At 41.4% G+C, this 24,555-nt stretch overlaps 1 protein-coding gene across 1 annotated transcript in view; it reads left to right on the top strand.

Moving 5' to 3' along the window:
• Positions 1 to 5,844: 5,844 nt before the first annotated feature.
• Positions 5,845 to 24,555, top strand: part of LOC126455964 (protein gooseberry-like) — a 257,113-nt gene continuing 238,402 nt past the window's right edge. The window contains exon 1 of the mRNA XM_050091721.1: positions 5,845 to 6,031. Within this exon, the coding sequence (XP_049947678.1) occupies positions 5,977 to 6,031 (55 nt within the window). The 5' untranslated portion in view covers positions 5,845 to 5,976. The remainder of the gene's footprint in view (positions 6,032 to 24,555) is intronic.

Genomic DNA, 24,555 nt, shown 5'->3' with positions numbered 1-24,555 from the left:
TCCCCGTCACAGTACTGGAATTAAGATGTTTATTTATTTCAAATGTTTGTGGTGCGGGCATTTTTTAGTGTGGTCTCCCAGGGTTCGGCCACGACAGCCAGGGCATAAATGCGGGCGGCCCCATAGAAAAAGCCTTTTCCTAACAGTGGGTGTCAAATAACTAATAACGTTTATAGACAGGAGAGAGGAGTGGTACTGGGTAGGAAAATAAAGATATATCATAAAACAGTTTGGAATATTTCAAAACATAATTAATGAATTAGTGTTGATCGTGCTTGTTAGAAATGCATTGTTTCCAATTCGCAACTGGGAGGAACAGTTATTGTTCGCCTTGGGGTTTGACGTGTGTACCTGTATTTTTAACAACATTTTGAACCAATAACTCGAAAATACAGAAATTTGCTTTGTCGTCATTTTGAATACCGCGTAAATATAATTCATTTAGAAACACTGATATTATTTCTTTAAAGATAAAATGTTTACTTAAATCTGCAGTTTATCTAGAAGCAGACGGGATTCTATGAAATTCTGAAATTTATTTTTGTTTGCGGGTGTATTTGCCTGTAGGTGGATGTTTCATACACTCATATACTGGAATAATTGTAAGTGGATAATTGATGTACGATACACAGATATGAAAGAAAATGTGAAGGATTAATGATCATTTGAAAACATCTGTTCCACATATGTCAGAAAAGGAACATTGTATTTAAGAATTTTACATCCATACTGGAGGAAGTAAGCGAATTTTACTATTTAGGTAACAATTTGGAGGACAACAATACATGTCTCAAAAAAATAAAGAAAAAAGTGGCACTAATCAAGAGGGTCTTCCGAAATAAGAAGAATCTTCTGCTCAACAAGCACATAAGCGTCCACACCAAGAAAAGATTGGTAAGGAACTTTGTATGGATGTCCTGACGTACGAATGCAAAACCGGGACGTTAACAAAGCAGGAAAAATATCACCCCGTAGCTGTGGGAATGTGGATTTGGAGGAGAATTGCAAGAAATAGCTGAACTAACAGAAAAACGAATGAGATATTTCTAAAGGAAGTAACAGATGAGAAAGAACTACTGAAAGTTATAGGACACAGCAAAGCAAAACTTGTTGAACTCTTAATTAGACATGATATTCTGCTACAAAAAAATCTTCAAAGACAAGATCGGAAGCAATAAAACAAGCGGACTACCGAGAACATAATATTCAAAAAATACGATTAGTATTATGTACTCGGTAGGCCCCTCGTTTTATTTCCTACTATCTTTTCTTCGAAGATTTAATATTCAATATTCAAAAAATACGATTAGTAGATACTGACCCTACGACGTATCTTAGAAGATAGGTTAAGGAAAGGCAAACCTACGTTTCTAGCATTTGTAGACTTAGAGAAAGTTTTTGACAATGTTGACTGGAACACTCTCTTTCAAATTCTGAAAGTGGCAGGGGTAAAATACAGGGAGCGAAAGGCTACTTACTATTTGTACAGAAACAAGATGGCAGTTATAAAGAGTCGAGGGACATGAAAGGGAAGCAGTGGTTGGGAAGGGAGTGAGACAGGGCTGTAGCCTCTCCCCGACGTTATTCAATCTGTATATTGAGCAAGCAGTAAAGAAAACAAAAGAAAAATTCGGAGTAGGTACTAAAATCTATGGAGAAGAAATAAAAAGTTTGAGGTTCGCCGATGACATTGTAATTCTGTCAGAGGCAGCAAAGGACCTGGAAGAACAGCTGAACGGAATGGACAGTGTCTTGAACGGGGGATATAAGATGAACATCAACAAAAGCAAAACGAGGATAATGGAAAGTAGTCAAATTAAATCTGGTGATGCTGTGGGAATTAGATTAGGAAATGAGATACTTAAAGTAGTAAAGGAGTTTTGCTATTTGGGGAGCAAAATAACTGATGATGGTCGAAGTAGGGAGGATATAAAATGTAGACTGGCAATGGCAAGGAAAGAGTTTCTGAAGAAGAGAAATTTGTTAACATCGAGTATAGATTTAAGAGTCAGGAAGTCGTTTCGGAAAGTATTTGTATGGAGTGTAGCCATGTATGGAAGTGAAATGTGGACGATAAATAGTTTAGACAAGAAGAGAATAGAAGCTTTCGAAATGTGGTGCTACAGATGAATGGTGAAGATTAGATGGGTAGATCACATAACGAATGAGGAGGTATTGAATAGAATTGGGGATAAGAGGAGTTTGTGGCACAACTTGACTAGAAGAAGGGATCGGTTGGTGGGACATGTTCTGAGGCACCAAGGAATCACCAATTTAGTATTGGAGGGCAGAGTGGAGGGTTAAAATCGTAGAGGGAGACCAATAGATGAATACACTACGCAGATTCAGAAGGATGTGGGTTGCAGTAGGTGTTGGGAGATGAAGCAGCTTGCACGGGATAGAGTAACGTGGAGAGCTGCATCAAACCAGTCTCAGGACTGAAGACCACAACAACAAACAACAACGATTAGTAGATAGGGATGTCGTTCATACATGCAGATGAAGAGGACAGCTGAAGAGAGGAAGCTGTGGCTGCAGACATAAGGCTTAGCTTTTTGAAAGAAGAAGAGAAGATCTGTACTAAGTAGCCTCACCGTACGATTTGCGGCGGAGGGTAATTTGTGTATCAGTGTTGTTTCCCACTTTCCGATTGCGGTCGCAAATAGTGCGTCGGAAGAATGACTGCTGACAAGCATCGATGCTGGCTCGAATCTCTATAATTTTACCGTCATTGTATACAATGATACGCGTTGAGGGAAGCAATACATCGGTTCACAATTCTAGGAAAAGACCATCAGCACATTTTAACAGTAAACGTCTATCAGATAACGCCTGGCACTGGAGTTGGATGAACACCTTCATGACGCTTTCGTGCTTTCTAAGCAAACGTGCGACGCAGAGCGCTGCTCTTCTTTAGGTCAGTGTCCTCCGTCAGTCCTATACTGTACGAGCGGTAGGCTGGCGAGTAAGATTCAGGTATCGGTGGAACGTGGGTTTTGTCAGCTACCTCATTCGTGGATGGACTGCGCTGATTATAAATCGGCCCGTTACTCTACGCATTATCTCATTTCTTTTAACAAGTGACATGGGAACACGGTGTTTCGGGATAATACTGAAATACGAAGGGGTGTACTGACAGATGTGAAAATTCCGAATTATCATCTTGATAAGTCACGCTCGCAAAATACTAACACGGAATATTTACAGACGAATAGCCGCCCGGGGTAGCCGCGCGGTCTTGGGCGTCTTGTCACGGTCCGCTCGGCTACCCCCGTCGGAGGTTCGAGTCCTCCCTCCGGCATGTGAGTGTGTGTGTGTGTGTGTGTGTGTGTGTGTGTAGTATAGGACTGACGGAGGAAAATGATCGAAAGAAAAGCAGCGCTCTTCGTCGCATGTTTGTTTAGAAAGCACAAAAGCGTCATGAAGGTGTTTATCTAACTGCAGTGCCAGACGTTAGCGTAAGTTAGTTTAAGTTAGATTAAGTAGTGCAAAATCTTAGGAACCGATAACCTTAGTAGTTTGGTCCCATAAGACTGTACCACAGATTTCCAAAACAGACCTACCTATAGAAAAACTGATAGAAGCCGACATCAGACAAGATCAGTTTCAATTCTACAGAAATGTCGGAACACATAATGTCCCTAAGTCTTATTCTATTATATAGGTTAAATGAAGGCAAACACACGGTTGTACTAATTGTAGAATTATAGAAAGCTTTTGACAGGGTTAAATGGGATACACTTTTTGGAATTCTGAAGTTAGCAGAGATAAAATGCAGGGAAGGAAAGGTTATTTACAATTTGTACAGAAATCAGACGGCAGTTGTAAGAGTCGTAGGGCATGGAGGGGAACCAGTGGCTGAGTAGGGACTGCGACATCTGTACAGGGAAATATGGAAAGGGAAATATGGAAGCCAAGGGAAATATGGAAAGGAAATTAAAGTTCAGGTGTAAAATGTAAAAACTTTGAGGTTGCCGATGAGACTGTAATTCTGTCAGAGACAGCAAAAACGTCGGAGAACTCGTTGAATGGAACGGATAGTATCTTGAAAAGAGATTGTAAGATGAAAAGCGGCAAAATTTAAACAGAAATAATGGACTGTAGTGGAAGCAAATCAGACGATGCTGAAGAGACTAGATTATGAAATTAGACACTAAAAATAGTAGACGAGTTTTGCTATTTGGGAAGAAATTAACTAATGGTGGACGAAGTACATAGGACATATAACATGCAGGTCAGCTATAGCAAGAGAAAGAATTTCTGAAAAAGAAGAATTCGTTAATATTTAATATAAATTTGAGTGTTAGACAGTCTTTTCTGAAAACAGTCGGGCGTGCTGAAAAGTAATGTCTTCGAATTTATTGCGTGAAAGCTCTTAAAGCTTTTTAAATAAAACAATTGTGTATCATATTCTACATCTTAATTTTTCTGGTCTACATAATTATCTAGAAGCCTCTTCCGCCAGAGGGCTCCGAATTGTATTGTGTAACGTATCTATGTCGGTGCGTGGAAAACAGTCTGCTGTAATCTTGTTTCGAATGTGAAGAGTTTGTCCGCATACGGAGCACTCTCTCCTTCACCATGAAAATGATAGACCACTGCATTGTGACATCTGGAACAGTCCGACGCCTTGGGCTCCCTGTGATCGATCCTCCTCCATACAATACAATTCTGTCTTGGCCCCATCCGTTTTCACAAGTTTCCAAAAAAAGAACACCTTCTAGGATTTCACTTTGATACTGATGAAGCGGTGAGAGAAGAGATGAGGTTGTGGCTCCGTCAGCATAGACAAACGCTCTACAGTGACTTTGTCAACAAACTAGTTTCTCGTTGGGGGAATTGTATTCGTCGCCAGAATGACTATGTTGACAAATAAATATGTGTACATGAAGAATAATGATGTAGAATGTTGATAGCGTTTGTTTTATTTAAAAACTTGTATTTGTATGGAGGTTAGCCTGGCACGAAAGTGAAATGGCGTTAAGCACTTCAGACGAGAAGAGAATAGAAGCTTTTCAAATGTGGTGTTACAGAAGAATATGTAGATCAGACGGGTAAACTGAGTAACTAATGAGGAGGTACTGAATCGAATTGGGGATAAAGAAGAAATTATGGCACAATTTGAATAAATGGAGGTATCGGTTTATAGTACGTATCCTGAGGCATCAAGGAGTCGTTGCTCTGGAAACTGCAGGAAGTTAGGCTGGTAAAAATTGTAGAGGGGGACCAAGGGATGAATACAGGAAGGAGGTTTAAATGGGTGAAACTTGCAGCAGTTATTCGGAGCTGAAGAGGCTTGCGCAAGATGCACTAGCATGGCGAGCTGCGTCCATTTAGTCTTCGGACTGAAGATTACAACAACATACACATGAGCACATGACATACGCACTTGTTGATCGCTGTGCGAGGTCGAAGCCCAGCAAATTTATTCTACATTTCAGTGTCTACAAAACACTAAAAAACTAATAACCATTTCATATATGCCACAGAGGCTACAGCTGGGAAAAAGGCGTTCTTTTTGTCTCCCGTGGTGTCCCTGGAACGTTTTCATGTAGGCAGCAAGCAGCTGGAAGCACGGCCTCCCGCGATACAGTTGCTCAAGCAGGCGCCTCCCCTCCACTGACGGGAGGGCGTCTGGGCAATGAACGTAATCAGCTGTGCGAAACGGCGGCGAGCACCCTCGGAGCATGCGTGGGCGTCGCCCCGCCTCCTGACCAATGGGAGAGAGGGGCGGGGCTTCGGAGGGCGCGTGCGTGGGCGAGGGGCGTGGCCGCGGCCTGGCGCAGGCTCCCCGGCTTGCGGACGCGGGCTGGGGGCTCAGTTGGGCCTCTGCGCGAGGTAAGGCAGGTGAGGGAGTTCTCCACGACCGCGGCGCACAGGCGACGGACGACCGACCACCGACCACGACCGGGACGTAGCAAGGGCGGCGACCTCGACACCTCAGCTGCTGGCACGCACTACTCACAGCACGACCACATGGCGGTTTCCACCCTCAACATGGCACCCTACTTTACGGGATACCCTTTTCAAGGTAAGTTGTCTCAACGTATTTTGGAATCTTTAGTGATGATTTTCGGAAGTTCTATTGTCGTGTCCATCTTTGGAGTGCTCAATTCGCTCGACCCGTAACCTTCCAACAAGTTCCTATGTTGTGAGATTTTATCTAACCTGATTATACACCGAATAACAGCTCCGTGATGTTACGACGTTCTACAGTTTAGCTGCTACTCAGCATCCGGTGCTGCATAATGACGAATAAGAAACTGACCGAAATGTCGCATCAGGACTGCGACGCTATTACTCAGCTGATTACCCGGGAAGCTTTCGACTGACTTTTTTTTTCCTACAAATAAACAGAATTTGCCAGTTACAAATTCCATAAATGCATTTATCACGTTCTGTAGCTCGCTCAAGACCATATCGGTGTATCACAATTTCCGTGGACTATTTTGGAACATGCTTAAAACAGCTTCTTCTCCCGGCAGGGCGTACCAATGAAATTCTTTTAGTGCTCGCTTCATTCCTGTTGTAAATTTCGGTATTTGTTTTCCATGTATCTCCTTACTTTACGCTCCCTTGAATATTACCCCTACTGAACCTGAGTCTAATAGACCCATAATATCCTTAACCCTTTGGAAAGCTCGTTTTACTTTGTAAATGAACGCGTGGTGCTTCAGCCGCTGATTCGTACAGGACCATTTGTATTCTGTGTCGTGTACGATCCAGCCTGTCTGTTAGATATCACAATTGTTTTGAAACCGTGTTTATTTTTCTAGTGTCATGAATACAACCACTCCCATTTATTGTTAATGCCGACATAAAACGTATTTCAGCAGAACCACCACGAATGACGTGTAACCTTGTCAATAGTTTCCTCACTGTAATTCAGACGTTACTTTCAGGAACGTTGTTGACTCGTTTCAGTCTTATATTTTAACGTATTTCAATCTTTCGCTTTCGTTAAGTAATACGTTTCCGTTTAGAGTGGAGATATTTTCTGCAGTATAGCAAAATGTACAAGCTTCTGTGCTTCATGTCCGCTTTATGAATGTTGCCTGTTGTTTTAACATAGTGTCATGCACCCGAGCGATTCGAAATATTCAGCATTATTTTTCCTTGACGGAAACTCTGAAAATATAACAAGTAGTACTATTTCCAAAAGGGAATTGAGTACCAGTGTCACAAAATGGAAATCACAAAATATCAAAACAAAATCAGCTTACTAATTTCAGCGAACTCTCTACTTCCATATCGTGTCCTAAACAACAGGATGTTAATTGTTATTTTTCTGAATCCCAGAATAACCGTGTATAAATGTCACGTACATAGAGCCATAAAAATGTTTTGTTGTTAGAGTTCCTTTATTGTGAATTCGACGTGGAAGTTTGTGTGAGAAACGCAGAGAAAAATTGCCTGTCAGGAGGAACAGAAATTCAATCTCCTTACCGTTCCCATTTCCATAGAGATAGCGTATTTTGCCTAATACTGCTGTTCGAATAAATCGTATCATAAATCCAGAGCTTTCTGTATGCCGTAATGCGGGATGAAACATACAGCTAGAAGCAACTGCGTTGGAAAAGTAAAAATATGTCTGTCTGCTCTCAAAGTTGTGCGCATTCATTCTCATACCTTTGCACTGATAGTATTAATTAGATGAACGTTTTTGACCTTCGGTATTTCAGATTGAATTTGACCTATTTCAAGTTTATTTTCAAATGAGTTTTCGTATTGTAGGCCAGTTAATCCTCTTATCCTTCGGACAGTGTGTTTACACCAGCCTGAAGACGAATTCACGGTGTTAACTAAATTTCTTTGTAAGTAGCTGCCCCAAAAATGGTTCCAAAATACAATATACATTACCGTATTTTACCCTAGCAGTAACACAATCATTAATTAAGGAAAACAAGTGACTATAACGAAGTTTATTGTGCAGTAAGTCGATCTTTTTAAATAAGCTGACAACTGTAATTCAAGTCTAAAAATGTGGTCTATTGTATCGTTGGATAACGCAATGTTACTTCGCCGGATATATTTAAGCTCGTCGTGATATTTAGCATCTTTAAGTCACATGTGTTTTTACATTAGTTATTTAGAATTTTGTTGCGTGAAACCTTGTTATTTAGAGTATAATCTTAAATTCAAACGAAGGGAAAAAATTTGCTACTGTTTCAGCTATTTAGTTTTTAAACTTTAGCTCATCACACACATTCATAGTATTCTACCTTTTCATGCATTTATTAAATAGCTAAAATACACGACTCATCCGGATGTGTAAATAAATGTATTTCCGTGAAATGTAGCGTTCATTGGCTATCAAGGCAGCCATTGTCACTGTTATTGTACTGCGCAGCATTACATGAGACTCACTATCTCGGCAGCTTATCGTTTGTCGATGTCTCGTGAGTTGAACGTAAATTTGTTCGTAATCAAATATAAGACGAGAAAATCCAATGATACGAACTGAAATTCGCAGGCCGATAAATTGTAATCTTTTATTTTAATGAAATATGGTCCATCCGCGAATGACATCGACTTCCGATGTAGGTTCTTAATTTTTAAGAAATTTAAAACGAAAAAAGAAAATAATATATCTGCCGTAGCTGAGAAGCCATAAGGGAGCTGGCCTTAAGGATCAAGTATTATGTGTTGCGTAAAGGTTTTAATTTTTGGGGAGAAGGGGATATTTCTTATAATGTGTACCATTATTATGTTTCATCTTACTTACTTAGTGCATTGTGACAGATATTTCTTTTTCCATTGAGTCAGCCACACATGTCACATTCGCCTTACAACTGGAGAAGTGAAGTGCTTAATAACCAGGAGTTGCGTTTGAAAAGTCTAATCTTTCAGATAGCATTCTTTGTGGAGGCGTCTCCCTAAAGGCTGTCATGGAAATTGTAGACCTTTCTTAAAGATGAATGTTAAGGTACTCTAAGCATCGCTAATGCTAATGCTAATTCACATTGACTGCAAAAAAGTCTCACCGTAAAGTGCAGGTTCTTCTTTTAGTATGTCGACTGTCAAGTGAACTCTCGAATGTACTTGAAATGATATCGTGGCCCTGTTTAAAACATGATGAACGTGCATCATTTCTTTTTTACTGTCCAGATTTTTGTAATGCGGAGGAGCACCATACATGATAGAAAAATTCTTGAAGATATAAGTTACTATAGGAATATGATCTATGCTTTATGCAGATCTGACTTCGAACAAGGAGACTTGTAGATCATCGTCGTGACATAGAGGTACAAAATAAGTGCAGTTTATTTCCGGGCTATTTTGATATAAGTAAGCTGAAAACGTTAATGAGATAGTATTTAATAATGTCAGCTGCAAAATTATTGCTCAGACAAAAAGAAAGATTTCATTTTTTATTTCACGAAAAATAGGAAAAACTAATGAAAACGAAGAAAACTCGTGTAGCTCTATTAGTCTATTTTTTACACCACATTCGTTTCATTTTGTTCATCAGGTCGTCATATATATATGTCTTTTCCTTGACGTGTTCCAAAATTAAGTATTTCTCATTTCTACACAATCTTTGTGGCTATTTTTTTAAATGGAAATTTTCGTGTCTATTTTTTTAAATGGAAATTTTCGTTGCTATTTTTTTAAATGGAAATTTTCGTGTCGTTTGGCAATGTTTAGCATCAAGTAAATAACACACAACAGACCGAGACAGCTGGTGTGAAAGAACGACACATGAATGGAAGACGCGAGAGAACGTGAAACACAGCTAATGATCTGTCAAAACTTAGCGAAATTCTTCCGGAATAAATTAATACAAACGAACAGATCCAACCTGCAGATTCTCTCTCCCCAGCTTCATCATTACTATAGCTGCCGCAAAAACAGTGACATATTTTAAACATTTAATTTGACTGTGCAGATATACAACTAGACATTATCAGTGTGCATTGTATAAATGGTTGCTTCGTACCATTTTATTACGCATGTCTCTTTTTAATAAATTTACGTCTTTTAGGTGTGAACCATTGTTGGCGCTGCAATTTTCGGCACGAAAACGCATACTTGCGATAACCTTGCTAAAAGTGTCAAAAAAATTTCCGTGTGATTATTGTTCTTCTAGTCCTCAATAGATTTTGGCTTGTCAGCATACACTTTAGATTTCAGAAATCCCCACAGAAAAAAGTCACAAAGCGAATCATGTGTGGCCAGATGACGTCACCAAAGCGGAAAACAAGACGTTCTGGAGACATTCTGCCTAAGGCTGCCATTAATGTTCTAGCTGTGTGATGTAACGCCCTGTCGGAACCACAACGACTTAACAATTATGAACATCCTTACGTCGCATTTCCTACATGGCGAACTGTGGCAACATAATAACATATCACTCTGACATTACTGTGGCAGTGCTATCTCCATCGTTGTTTAAAAAATACGGACGCTTCGTAGCACAAAAGTTACTTTATGATATGGCTTATATCATAAAATAACTTTTGTGCTATGAAGCGGTGTTCAGCGCAATTGATGAAGATTGGTCGGCGCCCAGTACCTCGTCAGCTATCAAGCAAAAATCGCGTTGAGTGTTGATCATCTTCACTACCTGTGTGCAAAACATGTGACGTGCTTGCTGGTCTCTGGGCTACAGTTGTTGCACCACTCGGAGCTTGTGATGCAAAGGAATATCACATGCAACATCCACCGTAGACTTCCTTTCCGAGATGTTAAGGATTTGCGAATGCCGACGAATTGATCGCGCTGGACTTTTCATTACGACTAATATCAGAATGTTGCCGAAACAAAAGCTGCGTTCTGCGACACTGTTATACATCTGAAAAACTTTCCAACTGCGATCGTACTATGTACGTTTGGGTAACGGTTCACTATGACGTAGTGTTTTGAACCGCGCTGTGCCTTGATACCAATTCATCAACTAGTTAGGAAGCCGCAGTCAACAATGGCGCGCAATTTAAAACAGGTCATTGTTTCTGCCGCACCCTGTGTATGCAGCTGGCGCTGTGAGAAAATAGTTATGGTCTCCCAACAATAATAAAACTATGCTATGAAACTGCTGCCGGTCACCAAACTGATGAAATATTTAGAACTTTTATTGATATAACAGGTTTAGGGCAGTGAGTTTATCACCAGATGGCTCTCCGTACATTTATGGGAGGTAATTTAGCAATAGGTAGCTGTTTCACAATACTCATTTCACCATATAGGAATGTCTACCCTCAACATGTCATCCGTTGACAAAATATGTAGCGTGAAGAATAGTCTTTTTTCAACGTTTGATTACGTTATTGTTGACATTAAAATAAAGGTTGGTTATAGGAATTTATATGATAAATAGTGAGAGTATCACCACTGACAAGCCTTTGTTATACGGTGGACCGTGTAACGCGTTACGCAGTTGCATGCTATCCTACAACATGTTGTGTCCAGTCAATAACTGCTTTACCTAAACATCCAAAGCAAACCAATACACAATAATGAAAAGTCGTTGTCACGTTAGTCAGGCGAAGTGTTCTTCATACGTTACGATGTGTAGGTGCCCTGTCAAGATATTCTTCATAACTATTTATAAACAAATATTTACGTTGCATATCGCACCAGCTGTCACTATAGCTCCTGTTATATCAATAAAAGTCCTAAATATTTCATCAGTTTGGTGACCGGCAGCAGTTTCATAGCATAGCTCACTATAGCTCGTAGAAAATATTTAACTTTTTCTTAAGACACCGCAAGCAAACGAAGAAAATCAGTGAAGAGCATCTGTGCACAGCGTCTGTAAACGAAACGAAATAGAAAGGATGTGTTGCTCTGAGCCTATTTTATTTTCTCCGAATGCTTTCCAACACTCAATATCAGATAACTCCTTTCGAGTCCTAAAATAAAGAGTGAGAAGATACTCTTGATTCTCTGCTCGCATGACAGTCAGTAACTAAAAGCGTATATTAACTTATCCATTTTAACGTAGGAATAACGTTAGCTAGCTGTTTTTACGGTGGACAAGCGCAACTCACCTTTATGTATTTTCTACCGCTGCGGTAGGGTCGTCTCGGAAGCAATAAATGAAACATGGCCGTGTTTCTTGCAGGTGCTTTGTAACAGTACTTTGCTGCATACACCCGGGTTTTAAGCTCCATTTTGCTGTGTGTTACAGCCGCTACTGCACAGTTTACACACGGAACGGGGAACGTTAGTGTTGATCACAAAAGAATATTTTACGGGTCTGTTTGAGGTAGCTAACACCTTGAAAGTATTTATTACGATATTTTCTGTATTTTAACAACGGTTTTCTAAGAAAATGCGAAACAATCAAGAGTGATTTGAGTAACAGAGATTGGATTTGTTGAGAAAAGGCATTGTCAGTTACATTTGACTTCTTTGTTTTCCTAAGGAAATGATGTCGGATTTACTCCGCTCAGCAGCATTGTCATCAGTGTTCTTTCTCCATATCACCCTAATATTACTAGATATCAACATATACTTCTCGTGTTTTGAACAATGTTCTCACTAGCGAAGTTGCTGCGACGATTCCCGAACAACACACACTTGCAGTTTTCTTCATATGTCAGCTTTGTAGACACAAATACATGGTTCGTCACTGATAAAAATAAACATTCCGTTCACTGTTTCCACAATGGTTGGTTAATTAGCTCTTTCATAGTTGAAGAATAATATACTGATTTGGACTTGAGGTGCTACTTAATGGAACGAGAATAAGCTGAACAAAAAAGCTAAAACTGTTACGTGTGAATATTCAAATATCTGTAAGGAGCTATTGTTCTTACATATTTCCTAATATTCTGCGTTTGTAATTACTACTGTGTGCGCTATTCGCCTGTGTCAACGTCAGAATATTTTTAAGTTATTTTAATGTCAGAAAATGAAAACACTTTACGCACGATTTTCATTCTGAGTAGTAAATTCCATTTTTAAAAGTGAGGTGCGTCATAAGGCTGACAAACCGCACTCGAAGGCTATTTTGTCAAAATATTGGGAGACCGCGTTACTCATTTTGTAAAAACAAGAGACTAAGTCTTACAACCTTTCTGCAAACAAAAATCAATAGACGATTATTTGTTAGAATATTTAGTTTGGTTTCCGTCGATGGTAGAGTGAAGCCTCAGGATATGTAGCTCTTAACTGTATTATTTTATGTTCGTTACAGGAAGTGGATATAGCGAAATATATAAACGAAATACCAATGTAATTAATATGTTTTTATTTCCCTCAATTGATCCTTGTAGGTATTCTTGTGATTGAAGAAAGGGGGGAGGGGGTCTAAAGAAGAAACAAATAAATGCTCACTAATGTTGAATGACGACAAACATACTCGTATAACTATGTTTTGCTAGAAGGCAGATAACGTTAAACATCTTTTATGCAGGCTAGGCCTTAGCGTTCGAACATCCAGGATGAAGGTTCCTTCGTTGTGTCAGTAGAAAACATGAGACTAAGTACCGACACCGTGCGTAGTTTCCTGGGCGATAACTCGAAGCAGACAAGAAAATCAGCAGCATATCTGTCTACTCACATCTTAATATGTTGTGGAATAATTTCATTCACATGAGACCAACAGCTGTGTGTTTTGAGTATATTTCTTAATCAGTGCTCAATGACAACCGCAGCAGTGTTTCCTACCACCCGGTAAAATATTGTGCCTGAATGAAACCAGCTAGCAAATTTACAACATACGAAACATTTTGATGTGTGATCACAGCAGATTTGGCTCAGACGTCAGCAAGGCTACATTATTTCACACAGTAAAATGACGTAGTGTTAATATTAGCCGACGAGTATTGTAAGGCAATACGAATAACTTTGTTTTGCGTTTTGTTGGTAGGAGATTTTTATTTGGGAGTGGAACATCATTTGAATCGGTCATTTGCTAATATAAGGTCTCAAAATTACACTCGCAATGCCCATACATTTATTGCGTTACAATCTGCTGGTTACGGTCCCAGGGATTAGTGAAATCACAACTGGTGACCTAGGTCAGGCAATATCAATGCCACAACAGGTATGTGTGTGTGTGTGTGTGTGTGTGTGTGTGTGTGTGTGTGCCCACTGGAGAGAATGGAAGCGAACATAGAGATTGCGGAATTAGTCACAAAACGCCATTGTTCACTCCCGTTGTGAACAGTCCGCCTCCATAGGTGAGGGTCAGCACAGCAGGATGCCATGCAAGGGGCTCGGGTTCATTCCCTGCCGGGTCGGAGATTTTCACTGTTCGGGGACTGCGTGTTGCGTTATCTCCATCATGATTTCATCATTGTCGACACAAAAGTCGCCGAAGTAGCATCAGCTAAAAAGATTTGCACCTAGCGACTGTAGCCATACGCACATTTCACTTATCTGTGAACAACTTTTACCCTAGCGCAAACGGAAGTTCAAAAATGGTTCAAATGGCTCTGAGCACTATGGGACTTAACTTCTGAGGTCATCAGTCCCTTAGAACTTAGAACTACTTAAACCTAACTAACCTAAGGACATTACACACATCCATGCCCGAGGCAGGATTCGAACCTGCGACCGTCGCGGTCACGCGGTTCCAAACTGAAGCGCTTAGAACCGCACGGCCACACCGGCCGGCGCAAACGGAAGGGAGCACGAGATAACGAACAGCCTAAAACGCTGCATCATTATTTTTTGGCGCTAATAATCGGCACACGGGATACAGCACTATGAAGCTAGTGACACGATGAAAAAGCTGTGATATTAAAGGAGGATTATTTTGCTTTGCGAGCGCACTATTTTTAACGAAGTAAGCAAAATGGATTGGGAAGGGAAGGATTTATCTATCTCAGTTTGTACGTAAACGTGATATTCATGGAGGAACTGCACTTAACACTGATTTGCAGCTTCACCTTTCCTTAGTACTAGCCCAAAACTTTGCACATATCCTTGGTGAGGATTTTCGGTCGTTTTCACAGCTGAGGATGAAATTTAAATGCGGAACATTTCTGCCGAAGACCAACACAACCTGCAGAGAGGCTAACACTAACGCTCTGGTTATTATTAACAAGAAACATTTATGTTAGTGATTGTTTCGCATTTCAGTGGCTGCTATATATCAAATAGTTTGCGATGTCTGCAGTGACATGTTCCAAGAATTTCAAGGATGTTGTTAAAGTTGATGTAAGGAAGATAATGTCAATAAAATATGATTAATGAAATATACATATGACCTCTCACATAGGCTACTTGGTAAAATCTGGTATGTAGCTTGTTAGAGGGCAGACAGCGTGATCCCGAGTGAACCATTTTCATTTACCATTAAAAATCTCTTAACATAGCAGTGATGCATCAACCATGTCACTACAGATATCATGGAAATAGGCAACGAGAATGAGCAGGTACTTCGTATATTTTTAATTTTAACAAGTGTAATAGATACGTATTCACGCTTTTTTACTTTCAAGGGAATGTATTGTGCTTTACTTTTTGAATAAGAAGAATTACGAAGCTTGTGCTTATTCACTCCGTTCCCGCGTGATGCAAGCATCTACTGAATATATCATCTTTCTGACTTCCCTAGAAGGGCCTTTGAGTACTTCGGTACTTTTCTACCAATCTTATTTCTTTTTCTTCGGCGTTTGTGCTGTGTTTCTACTGGACCCCAGAAGTGTATATAATATTTACTTCCTTCTACTAGCATCATTCCATTCCCTTCAAACACTCGGTTGCTCACGCACTTCATGTCAACAACAACATGAGCAGACAAAGTAGGAGAGCAAAGCTCTCTGTACTGCTGATGCCGAAGCGGGGAGGATGCGAACTTCCTTTTTGCTGGTCTGTTAAAGACATACAACCAGCGGAACACAAAGGAATGTGAACCGAACACCGTTTGCTCGCGCGCGTGATCAGAGAGGATTCTCTTTCGTTGTTTTACGTTCGCTCCAGTATAAACTGGGTTCAGAGGTAGCACTTCTGATGACAGAAAACAGTGCGGACGACGTGTTCCCCATATAAAAGTGGGTCCACTTTACAGGTAGTCTTCCGTTAGTAACAGTTGCAGATGTACCGTTTATTGAAGTTCCAGAGTGGAATAAAATATTTACAGATTCTGTCATTGTTTTCATTTACGTGTAGCAAAGCACATAAGCCGATATAAATCGCTATACTAATAACTTTATTTGTGCGCTCAGAGCTTGGTCGCTGCAACTTTTGTTTACATACAATAAATTATTTGTAACAATGAGATGGGTGTTGTTTGATACACACTGTGCTTCATATTGTTGATCTGAAGCACTTGCAGTAAGGTAACAGTGTCGGAACTGCTAGCATTGACCGCAATATAATACACTTCTACTTCGTGTGAAACGCTTTACACTGCAGTCTTTTCTACAGTTTCATTCATGTTTATTTGTTTTATATTTCTTTCATTCTTTTTCTATGTTTCTCTCTTCTAAAAATGGTTCATTTAGCATCAGTTTTTCCAATTAGTTCTTTTTCTGGATATCTTTAACTTTATAACTTGTCATTCAGTGAGAAAAAAATTTGTTTCCTCAAGGCCTCCTTCGCTTAAGCCATCGGTATCGCAGTGCATAGGATATTCAATAAAAATATAAAACATATACCATATTATGATTGACAATATTTACAAGTTCTTGGGTTTTGCATCCAAGGAGCCATTTTCTTTTTACGCAGTATTTCGACAACTTAGTAGTCTTGTTGGGTGTCGAGGGCCTGAAGGATAACACGATTGACAATGATTTAGAATAAATTGCCTAGACTTAATTTATATATCAGACAATCCAATGGAGAATTTGAATTATTCTGTAATCTTCTTTCCTTTTACTTGATCTGGAAATATTCCTTCCACCATTAAATTCGCATCAAATCATTTAATCTAAAGTTGTTTAATTACGTGTGTCTGTTTAAACTATCATCTTATTAACTTATTCGCCATAGTTGAATATGCTTTCCATAAGATGGATTTCTCAGGTAATTATTTCAGCTTTTTCTTTCCTTTTTTTGACATATACAATAAATGTCCGCAGATTAACTAAATGATTTTAGACAATTACCATTTAAGTAAGAGTGTGGTGTCTTACACCTTTCCTAAACTTTAATTTACTCTGCAGAAAGGCACTGGACGACATAATTTTCATTTACAGTGCCAGCGTTTGAAAGTGTGGGAGTATCCATCCTTCAATACATTCAGTGCTGACAACATTTCAAGAAGTAATGGACAAACTCATGCTATTCTTCATATCAGACATTCTCCACGAAATCTTCTGCATTACTGACGAGAAAAGTTCATTCGTCACCTCTTACAACTGGCAACGGAAGAAAACTACGTTACTGATACCCAACAGAATTTCTTCTGAATTCCTGGCTTCACTCTGAAGTTACGCGTTCGTTCAGAAAATGTTTTGACAGGCCCAGCAACAACGTCCTCAAGTAATTTAGCTCCATGAAGACAATTATTTTGCACTTGATGCAGCAGTTTATTTGAAGCTTCAGATAAAGAATGATAAGGAAAAGTCCACTTACTTCAGCTAATGTCGTTACAAAAATTCAAAGTAAGCCACACCACAATGCGCAAGCTGCTGCTTCCATTTGGGGGACAGTTATTGTTTCTGAGTCGGTGAATTCCTCGGTTCGACAGTAATAAAGGCAAACGATATTAGAATTAATACTACAGCCCGACATCTAAAGTGCATTCAAAGTCTTATGCGAGAGTGCGCTGAAAGTAATGCCTCCGAATTTTGTATGTGAAAACTCTTAAAGCTTTTTAAATAAAACAAACGTTATTAACATTCTACTTCTTTATTCTTCATGTCAACGTTTTTTTTCTCAAGATAGACATCCCCGCAGCGAACATGACCAGTTTATTGTGCCGTCACTAAGGAATGTTCTATTTTGTTGACGGAGCCACCAGCCTCACATCTGCTTCCACCGCTTCGTCGTTATTAATGGGAAGTCCTCGAAGGTATTCAAGTTTTGTAAACAGATGAAAATCTGATGTCATGCAGGAGGGTATTTGGCCCGAGAAGACGCGCCAGGCCTCAGCGCCACACAAACCCGGCACTCCACCCCACTCCAACCCTGTCCTTCGTACGCCCCCGGTAGCAGAGTGATCAGCGCGACAGAATGTCAATCCTATGGGCCCGGATTCGATTCCGGGCTGGTTCGGAGATTTTCTCCGCTCAGGGACTGGGTGTTCTGTTGCCCTAATCATCATCATCTCATCCCAATCGACGCGCAAGTCGCCGAAGTGGCGTCAAATCGAAAAACTTACAACCGGCGAGTGGTCTACGCCTGCCACTGTGGGCGAGCGGTTCTAGGCGCTTCAGTCCGAAACCGCGCTGCTGCTACGGTCGCAGGTTCGAATCCTGCGTCGGGTATTGATGTGTGTGATGTCCTTAGGTTAGGTTTAAGTAGTTCTAAGTCTAGGGGACTGATGACCTCAGATGTCAAGACTTGCAGCCAAGTGCTTGCAGCCATTTGAACCATTTTTTAACGGTCTACCCGACGGGAGGCCTTAGTCACACGACGACCCTGTCCTTCGTGTTTCTTGCAGTCATACTCTGATAAATACGAGAAGAAAAAGATATGTTTGCTCCTAGAAGCGCACACATTGAGGTTAGCACCACCATTTCCTTCATTGCAGCCATGAACAACCGCAGCGCGGGGTAGCCAAGTGGCCTAGGGCACATCGCAACGGTTCGCGCGGCTCCCCCCGTCGGAGGCTGGATTAAGTAGCGTGTAAGCCTAATGACCGATGGCCTCAGCAGTTGGGTCCCATAGGAACTTACCACAAAATTCATTTCATGAACAACCCTACGTCTCACATTACTGATGATACAATCAACACCGTACACAGCATTTATACTTGTATGGATTTCAATTCGAGGCACGTTTTCTGCGGTTAGAAACTCTATTAAAGCGTGCTGTTTCCAACTCGTCACATATTTACATTACACACCGTTGTGTTACACGCTAGTTGGAGACCTCCAGAGGCAGAGGGTTGGAGCTTGCAACAGCGAAGCGGGGAAGTCGACTGAGTAATAGCCATGACATGTCATACAACAACCGATATTGAAAACAGAAAAAAATCAGAAGCATTAATTTTCACCACATCCTCCTATGTTCCGTGTCATGTGCGGATGCACACATACTCCCCGAACTCTTACGGGACTTGGTGAGAATGTCTTCCACGAGTAATGAGTGTGTTGGGGTGGGACACTACGAATGTAGTGTGTGGACATACAAGATGAGAATGTGGGTCTCGCAGGAGGCTTGCGCGAGATATTCCCTGCAATCGCACTGTCCTCTGTGCCCTCGATGGCTCAGATGGATGCCGGCACGAAAGCTCAGCGTGTTCGGTCAGAGGGTTAGCTGCCCTCTGTAATAAAAAACTGAGTCATCGGCTCAACACTGAACTTGAACAGGTGTCATAGGACATCCCCACCGAACAAATGCAACGAACAAAATGAGAACAATAAAAAAAGATGGATAGAGTGTCTGCCATGCAAGCAGGAGATCCCGTGTTCGAGTCCCGGTCGGGGCACACATTTTCCCCTGTCCCCGTTGATATATATCAATGCCCGTCAGCAGCTGAAGGTATTAACTTAATTCTAATTTCGTTCTAGTAACATATGTTCATCATCTGTTTTGTTAGAAGTTAGATGATACCAAATTTCACCTGTCCAATCCATTTTTAATATCCAGCTATCGACCACATTTCGCAGACTTCTGGTTATTCTACTTCAGTTTCCAAACTATTAACTTTTTTTTAGCACATCGCTGTGTTCCTAGACGCGGTTACAGTTTCAGAAACAACTTTCTTAGGTTCACTCCAGTACGTGTCTTTCAATGAGGTATGCTTTCGTCAATCAGTCACTACATCGCTACATTCCACGTACCCCAGTGGGTGGTAGTGAAAATGTTCATAGAAAACACAACATGCCTATTATTGCTCCACAGTGGTATTCAGTCACAATACGGTATTTTTTAAATAATTAATCCCTTCGTCGAAATTGGCATGTCATTGGAAATCTCACTAATGAAAGAGCGCTGTTTCGTTCCAAACGCAACATTTTGTTTCTTACAAGGGAAAGAGCATACCTTTTGTTTCTATCGTCTCTATATTTGGTATCACTCATACACATAAATAATGATGTGAATGATGAGAACGTCTGTTAAAAGGAAATTGAAGGTATTGTGAGTTCTTATGAGTGCCGCTGCCAACACGATGAACGTTCGGTGCTTTTACGACGGGTAAGTAATGAGCAATAGGAACGTCGTCGCGAAAGATGTACTGCCATTATGTTAGACTTGAGAACAAATAACAGACAGATTCCCACCACTGCGCTTTTGAGCGGTAAATTAGTCGCGTTTTCTTATTCTATGTCTAATTACGTAGCTGCGTTTCTCCTTCAATTGTCATCAAGAGCCATCAATGATTAATAATCGTTACCATCAGAAGGAATTCAGCGACTCTCCGCAGACAACAAGAAATCGACGATCGAGTTTGAGCCGTACCTAAATAGGGATGGAACTGTGGTTTACATAAATTACTTCCACATGTGGCCTCTGTCTTGAATTATTTTTGAGTGTGACTTACAAATTTATTTTTCTCCTACGCTAAAAAACCCTTGTGCCACACCGCTTTCGGAATTAGAGTGAACCAGTATGAGAGAGAGAGAGAGAGAGAGATCATTTTCCTTCATTGATGAAATGGAATAGGAGCCTGTTGGTGTATCTTCATGTCTGTGTTAGCTGTCAGTGACATGGCGATTACGCCCAAAAGGTACTTTTTCCAAGATAAGTGACTGTTTGTTATTTTTAAGAACCATATTTACGGTAAAACGTTGTTCTTTCAGTAACATTCAAAAATTACGGCTGACCATTGTAATATTGCTATCCTTACTTAATTTAAGACAAAAAAGGAAAATAAAATCACAGAGTTTTTGAGGGGTGTTCGCTGACACATACCGGTTACTGTTATAGAGCAAATGAGTATGGCAGCGGTTTTCTTGCATTTTTCGTCTCATTACGTCTCGGAAGGTGGAAACATTTTATTACGTCTCGGAAGGTGAAAAATGAAACCTCAACGAAAGCACTCCGATTGTAAGTCTTTGAATTTGTTGTTACTTGCCCATAAAACAGAGCAGTAAGAGCAGAAAATCTTACGTGACATATATGACTCCCCATCTGTCTACGTTATGCATACAGATCCACAGCGTTCCAAACAGATCCGACCGGCGATTTAGGATTTGTCTAAAGTTTTATATTTATTTTAAGAAAATTCCAGTCAGTACTATGAAGGAAATTTCATTATTTTTTAACATTTTGGGAGGTAGTGGGCAATTTTTAGTATAGAAATATTACAATAACTGTTTGAATTAACGTTCCACATCTTTATTCTTAAAGTCTACATATATGCAGCCCCCTGCCGTTAGAGGGCTCCCAGTTGTGGCGGGTGACATGGCGATGTGTGACGTAACTGTGTTGGTTCATGAAAAATAGCGAGCCGCAATCGAGATTCGCGTCGGAAGAGTTCGGCCACACACGGAGGTCCCGCTCCGTCAGCTTGACCATGTCAGACTACACAGGAACGTTTCAACATGTACCTTAATCAGATGTCTTGGGTTCGCTGTCAAGCCATCATCCTCCGTACAGTCCTGAGCTGATCCCACCCCATTTTCATATGTTTCCAGAAAAGAACAGATTGGAGGACTTTACTTTGATGGTACTCCGTTGTACTCTAAACTAGAAGCAGACAGACGGGGTACACAGATTCCGTCCTTAGGGGTGAATGAGAGACTGATGACCTTAGATATTTAGTCCCTTCAAATCCTTAATCAACAGTAGCAGCCGTAACGTTAATTTTTCTCTAAATCTATTCAGCACCCCTTAATTAGTTACCCTTCAGCAAATAGCAATACGCAATCGTGGTGTACTGGTTAGCGCTGCTGCTTCTAGATCACAAGGTCCCGTGTTCGATTCCCCATCGTGTCGGGGAGTGTCTTTCCTTGGGGCCTGGATGTTTGAATTGTGCCAATCATTTCTTCCGATCTTCATCGACGCGTAAGTCGCCAAAGTGGCCTCATACACCGAGCTGACAAGTCATGGTATAGCGACATTCACATACCCAGATGGGATAGCGATATTCACCTACACACATGACAGTAGTATCGCGTACACAAGGTATAAAATCGAAGTGCATTGGCGGAGCTGCCATTTGTACTCAGATGATTCATGTGAAAAGCTTTCCAATGCGATTATGGCCGCACGACGGGATCTAGAGACGCATGGGGCATTCAGTTTTGGAAATCGTTAGCCGCGCGGAGTGGCCGGGCCGTTTGAGGCGCCACATCACGGACTGCGCGGCCCCTCCCGCCGCAGGTTCGAGTCCTCCCTCGGGCATGGGGGTGTGTGTAGTTCTTAGCATAAGCTAGTTTAAGTAGTGTGTAAGTCTAGGGACCGATGACCTCAGAAGTTTGGCCCCTTAGGAATTCACACGCATTTGAACATTTGAAATTGTTTTTTTTTTTTTTGTCATCAGTCTACTGACTGGTTTGATGCGGCCCGCCACGAATTCCTTTCCTGTGCTAACCTCTTCATCTCAGAGTAGCACTTGCAACCTGCGTCCTCAATTATTTGCTTGACGTATTCCAATCTCTGTCTTCCTCTACAGTTTTTGCCCTCTACAGCTCCCTCTAGTACCATGGAAGTCATTCCCTCATGTCTTAACAGATGTCCTATCATCCTGTCCCCTCTCCTTATCAGTGTTTTCCACATATTCCTTTCCTCTCCAATTCTGCGTAGAACCTCCTCATTCCTTACCTTATCAGTCCACCTAATTTTCAACATTCATCTATAGCACCACATCTCAAATGCTTCGATTCTCTTCTGTTCCGGTTTTCCCACAGTCCATGTTTCACTACCATACAATGCTGTACTCCAAACGTATATCCTCAGAAATTTCTTTCTCAAATTAAGGTCGGTATTTGATATTAGTAGACTTCTCTTGGCCAGAAATGCCTTTTTTGCCATAGCGAGTCTGCTTTTGATGTCCTCCTTGCTCCGTCCGTCATTTGTTATTTTACTGCCTAGGTAGCAGAATTCCTTAACTTCATTGACTTCGTGACCATCAATCCTGACCTGAAATTGTTAGGGAATTCAATATTCCGAGATCCGCAGCGACAAGAGTGTGCCGAGAATACCAAGTTTCAGGCATTACCTCTCACCACAGACAACGCAGTGGCCGACGACCTTCACTTAACAACCGACAACAGCGGCGTTTACGCAGAGTTGTCAGTGCTAGCAGACAAGCAACACTGTGCGAAATAATCGCGGAAATCTATGTGGGACGTACGAATAACGTACCTGTTAGGACAGTGCAGCGGAATTAGGCGTTAGTGGGCTATGCCAGCAGACGACCGACGCGAGTGCCTTTGCTAACAGCACGAAATCGCCTGCAGCGCCTCTTCTGGGCTCGTGACCATATCGTTCGGAGCCTAGAGATTGGAAAATCGTGGCTTGGTCAGATGAGTCAGTATTTCAGTTGATAAGAGCTGACAGTGTAGGTTTCGAGTGTAGTGCAGACCCGATGAAACCTTGTACCCAAATTGTCAACAAGGCACTGTGCAAGCTGGTGGTAACTCCATAGCGGTGTGCGCCGTGCTTACACGGAATCAGCCGGGTCCTCTGGCCCAACTGAAACGATCGTTGACAGTAATTGGTTGTATTCGGCCACTTGGAGAGCATTTGCGGCCACTCAGGAACTTCATGTTCCTTGACATCGATGGAATTTTTATGGATGACAGTGCGCCGTGTCATCGGCCACGATTGTTCGCGATCGGGTTGAAAAACATCTTGGACGTTTCAAGCGAATGAGCCATCCAGATCGCCCTACATGAGACGCATCCCACATTTATAGGACGTATTCGACAGGTCAGTTCGTGCATAAAATCGTGCCTTAAAGGCAGCATGCCTCAGTATTTCCACAGGGGACTTCCGACGACTTGTCGAGTCCGTGCCTCGTCGAGCTGCTGCACTCTGAAGTAAATGAATAAACGTCGTGTGACTAGGGCCTCCCGTCGGGTAGACCGTTCGCCTGGTGCAACCTTTCAATTTGACGCCACTTCGGCGACTTGTGCGTCGGTGGGGATGAAATGATGATGATTAGGACAACACAACACCCAGTCCCTGAGCGGAGAAAATCTCCGACCTAGCCGGGAATCGAACCCGGGCCCTTAGGATTGACATTCTGTCGCGCTGGCCACTTTTTTTTTTCATTTAGTTCGTTATTGATCGTTGTGTTTGGTCGTTGCGGACGTCGCAAGACATCCTGTTCAAGTTCGGTGGTTGATCCTTCCACTCAGTTTTTTTTATTACAGAGGCCAACCGGCTCTCTGACCGAACACGCTGAGCTACCGTGCCGGCGCAATGGACTTTTTATGGATGACGGTTCGCCGTGTACCCGCCACGACTGTTCGCGATTGGGTTAACATTCCACTCAGCTACCGGGGGCGGACTCGTTTTGAAGTGGAAACGAGGTCCATGACACTGTCACCTGTGTGTGTAGCTGACGTGCAACAGGTGGCCGAACAGAGGCAGACGGGG

Source organism: Schistocerca serialis, chromosome 2 (genome assembly GCF_023864345.2).
Source record: "Schistocerca serialis cubense isolate TAMUIC-IGC-003099 chromosome 2, iqSchSeri2.2, whole genome shotgun sequence".
Classification (NCBI taxonomy): Eukaryota; Metazoa; Arthropoda; class Insecta; order Orthoptera; family Acrididae; genus Schistocerca; species Schistocerca serialis.
This window is presented reverse-complemented; position numbering and strand designations above follow the sequence as displayed.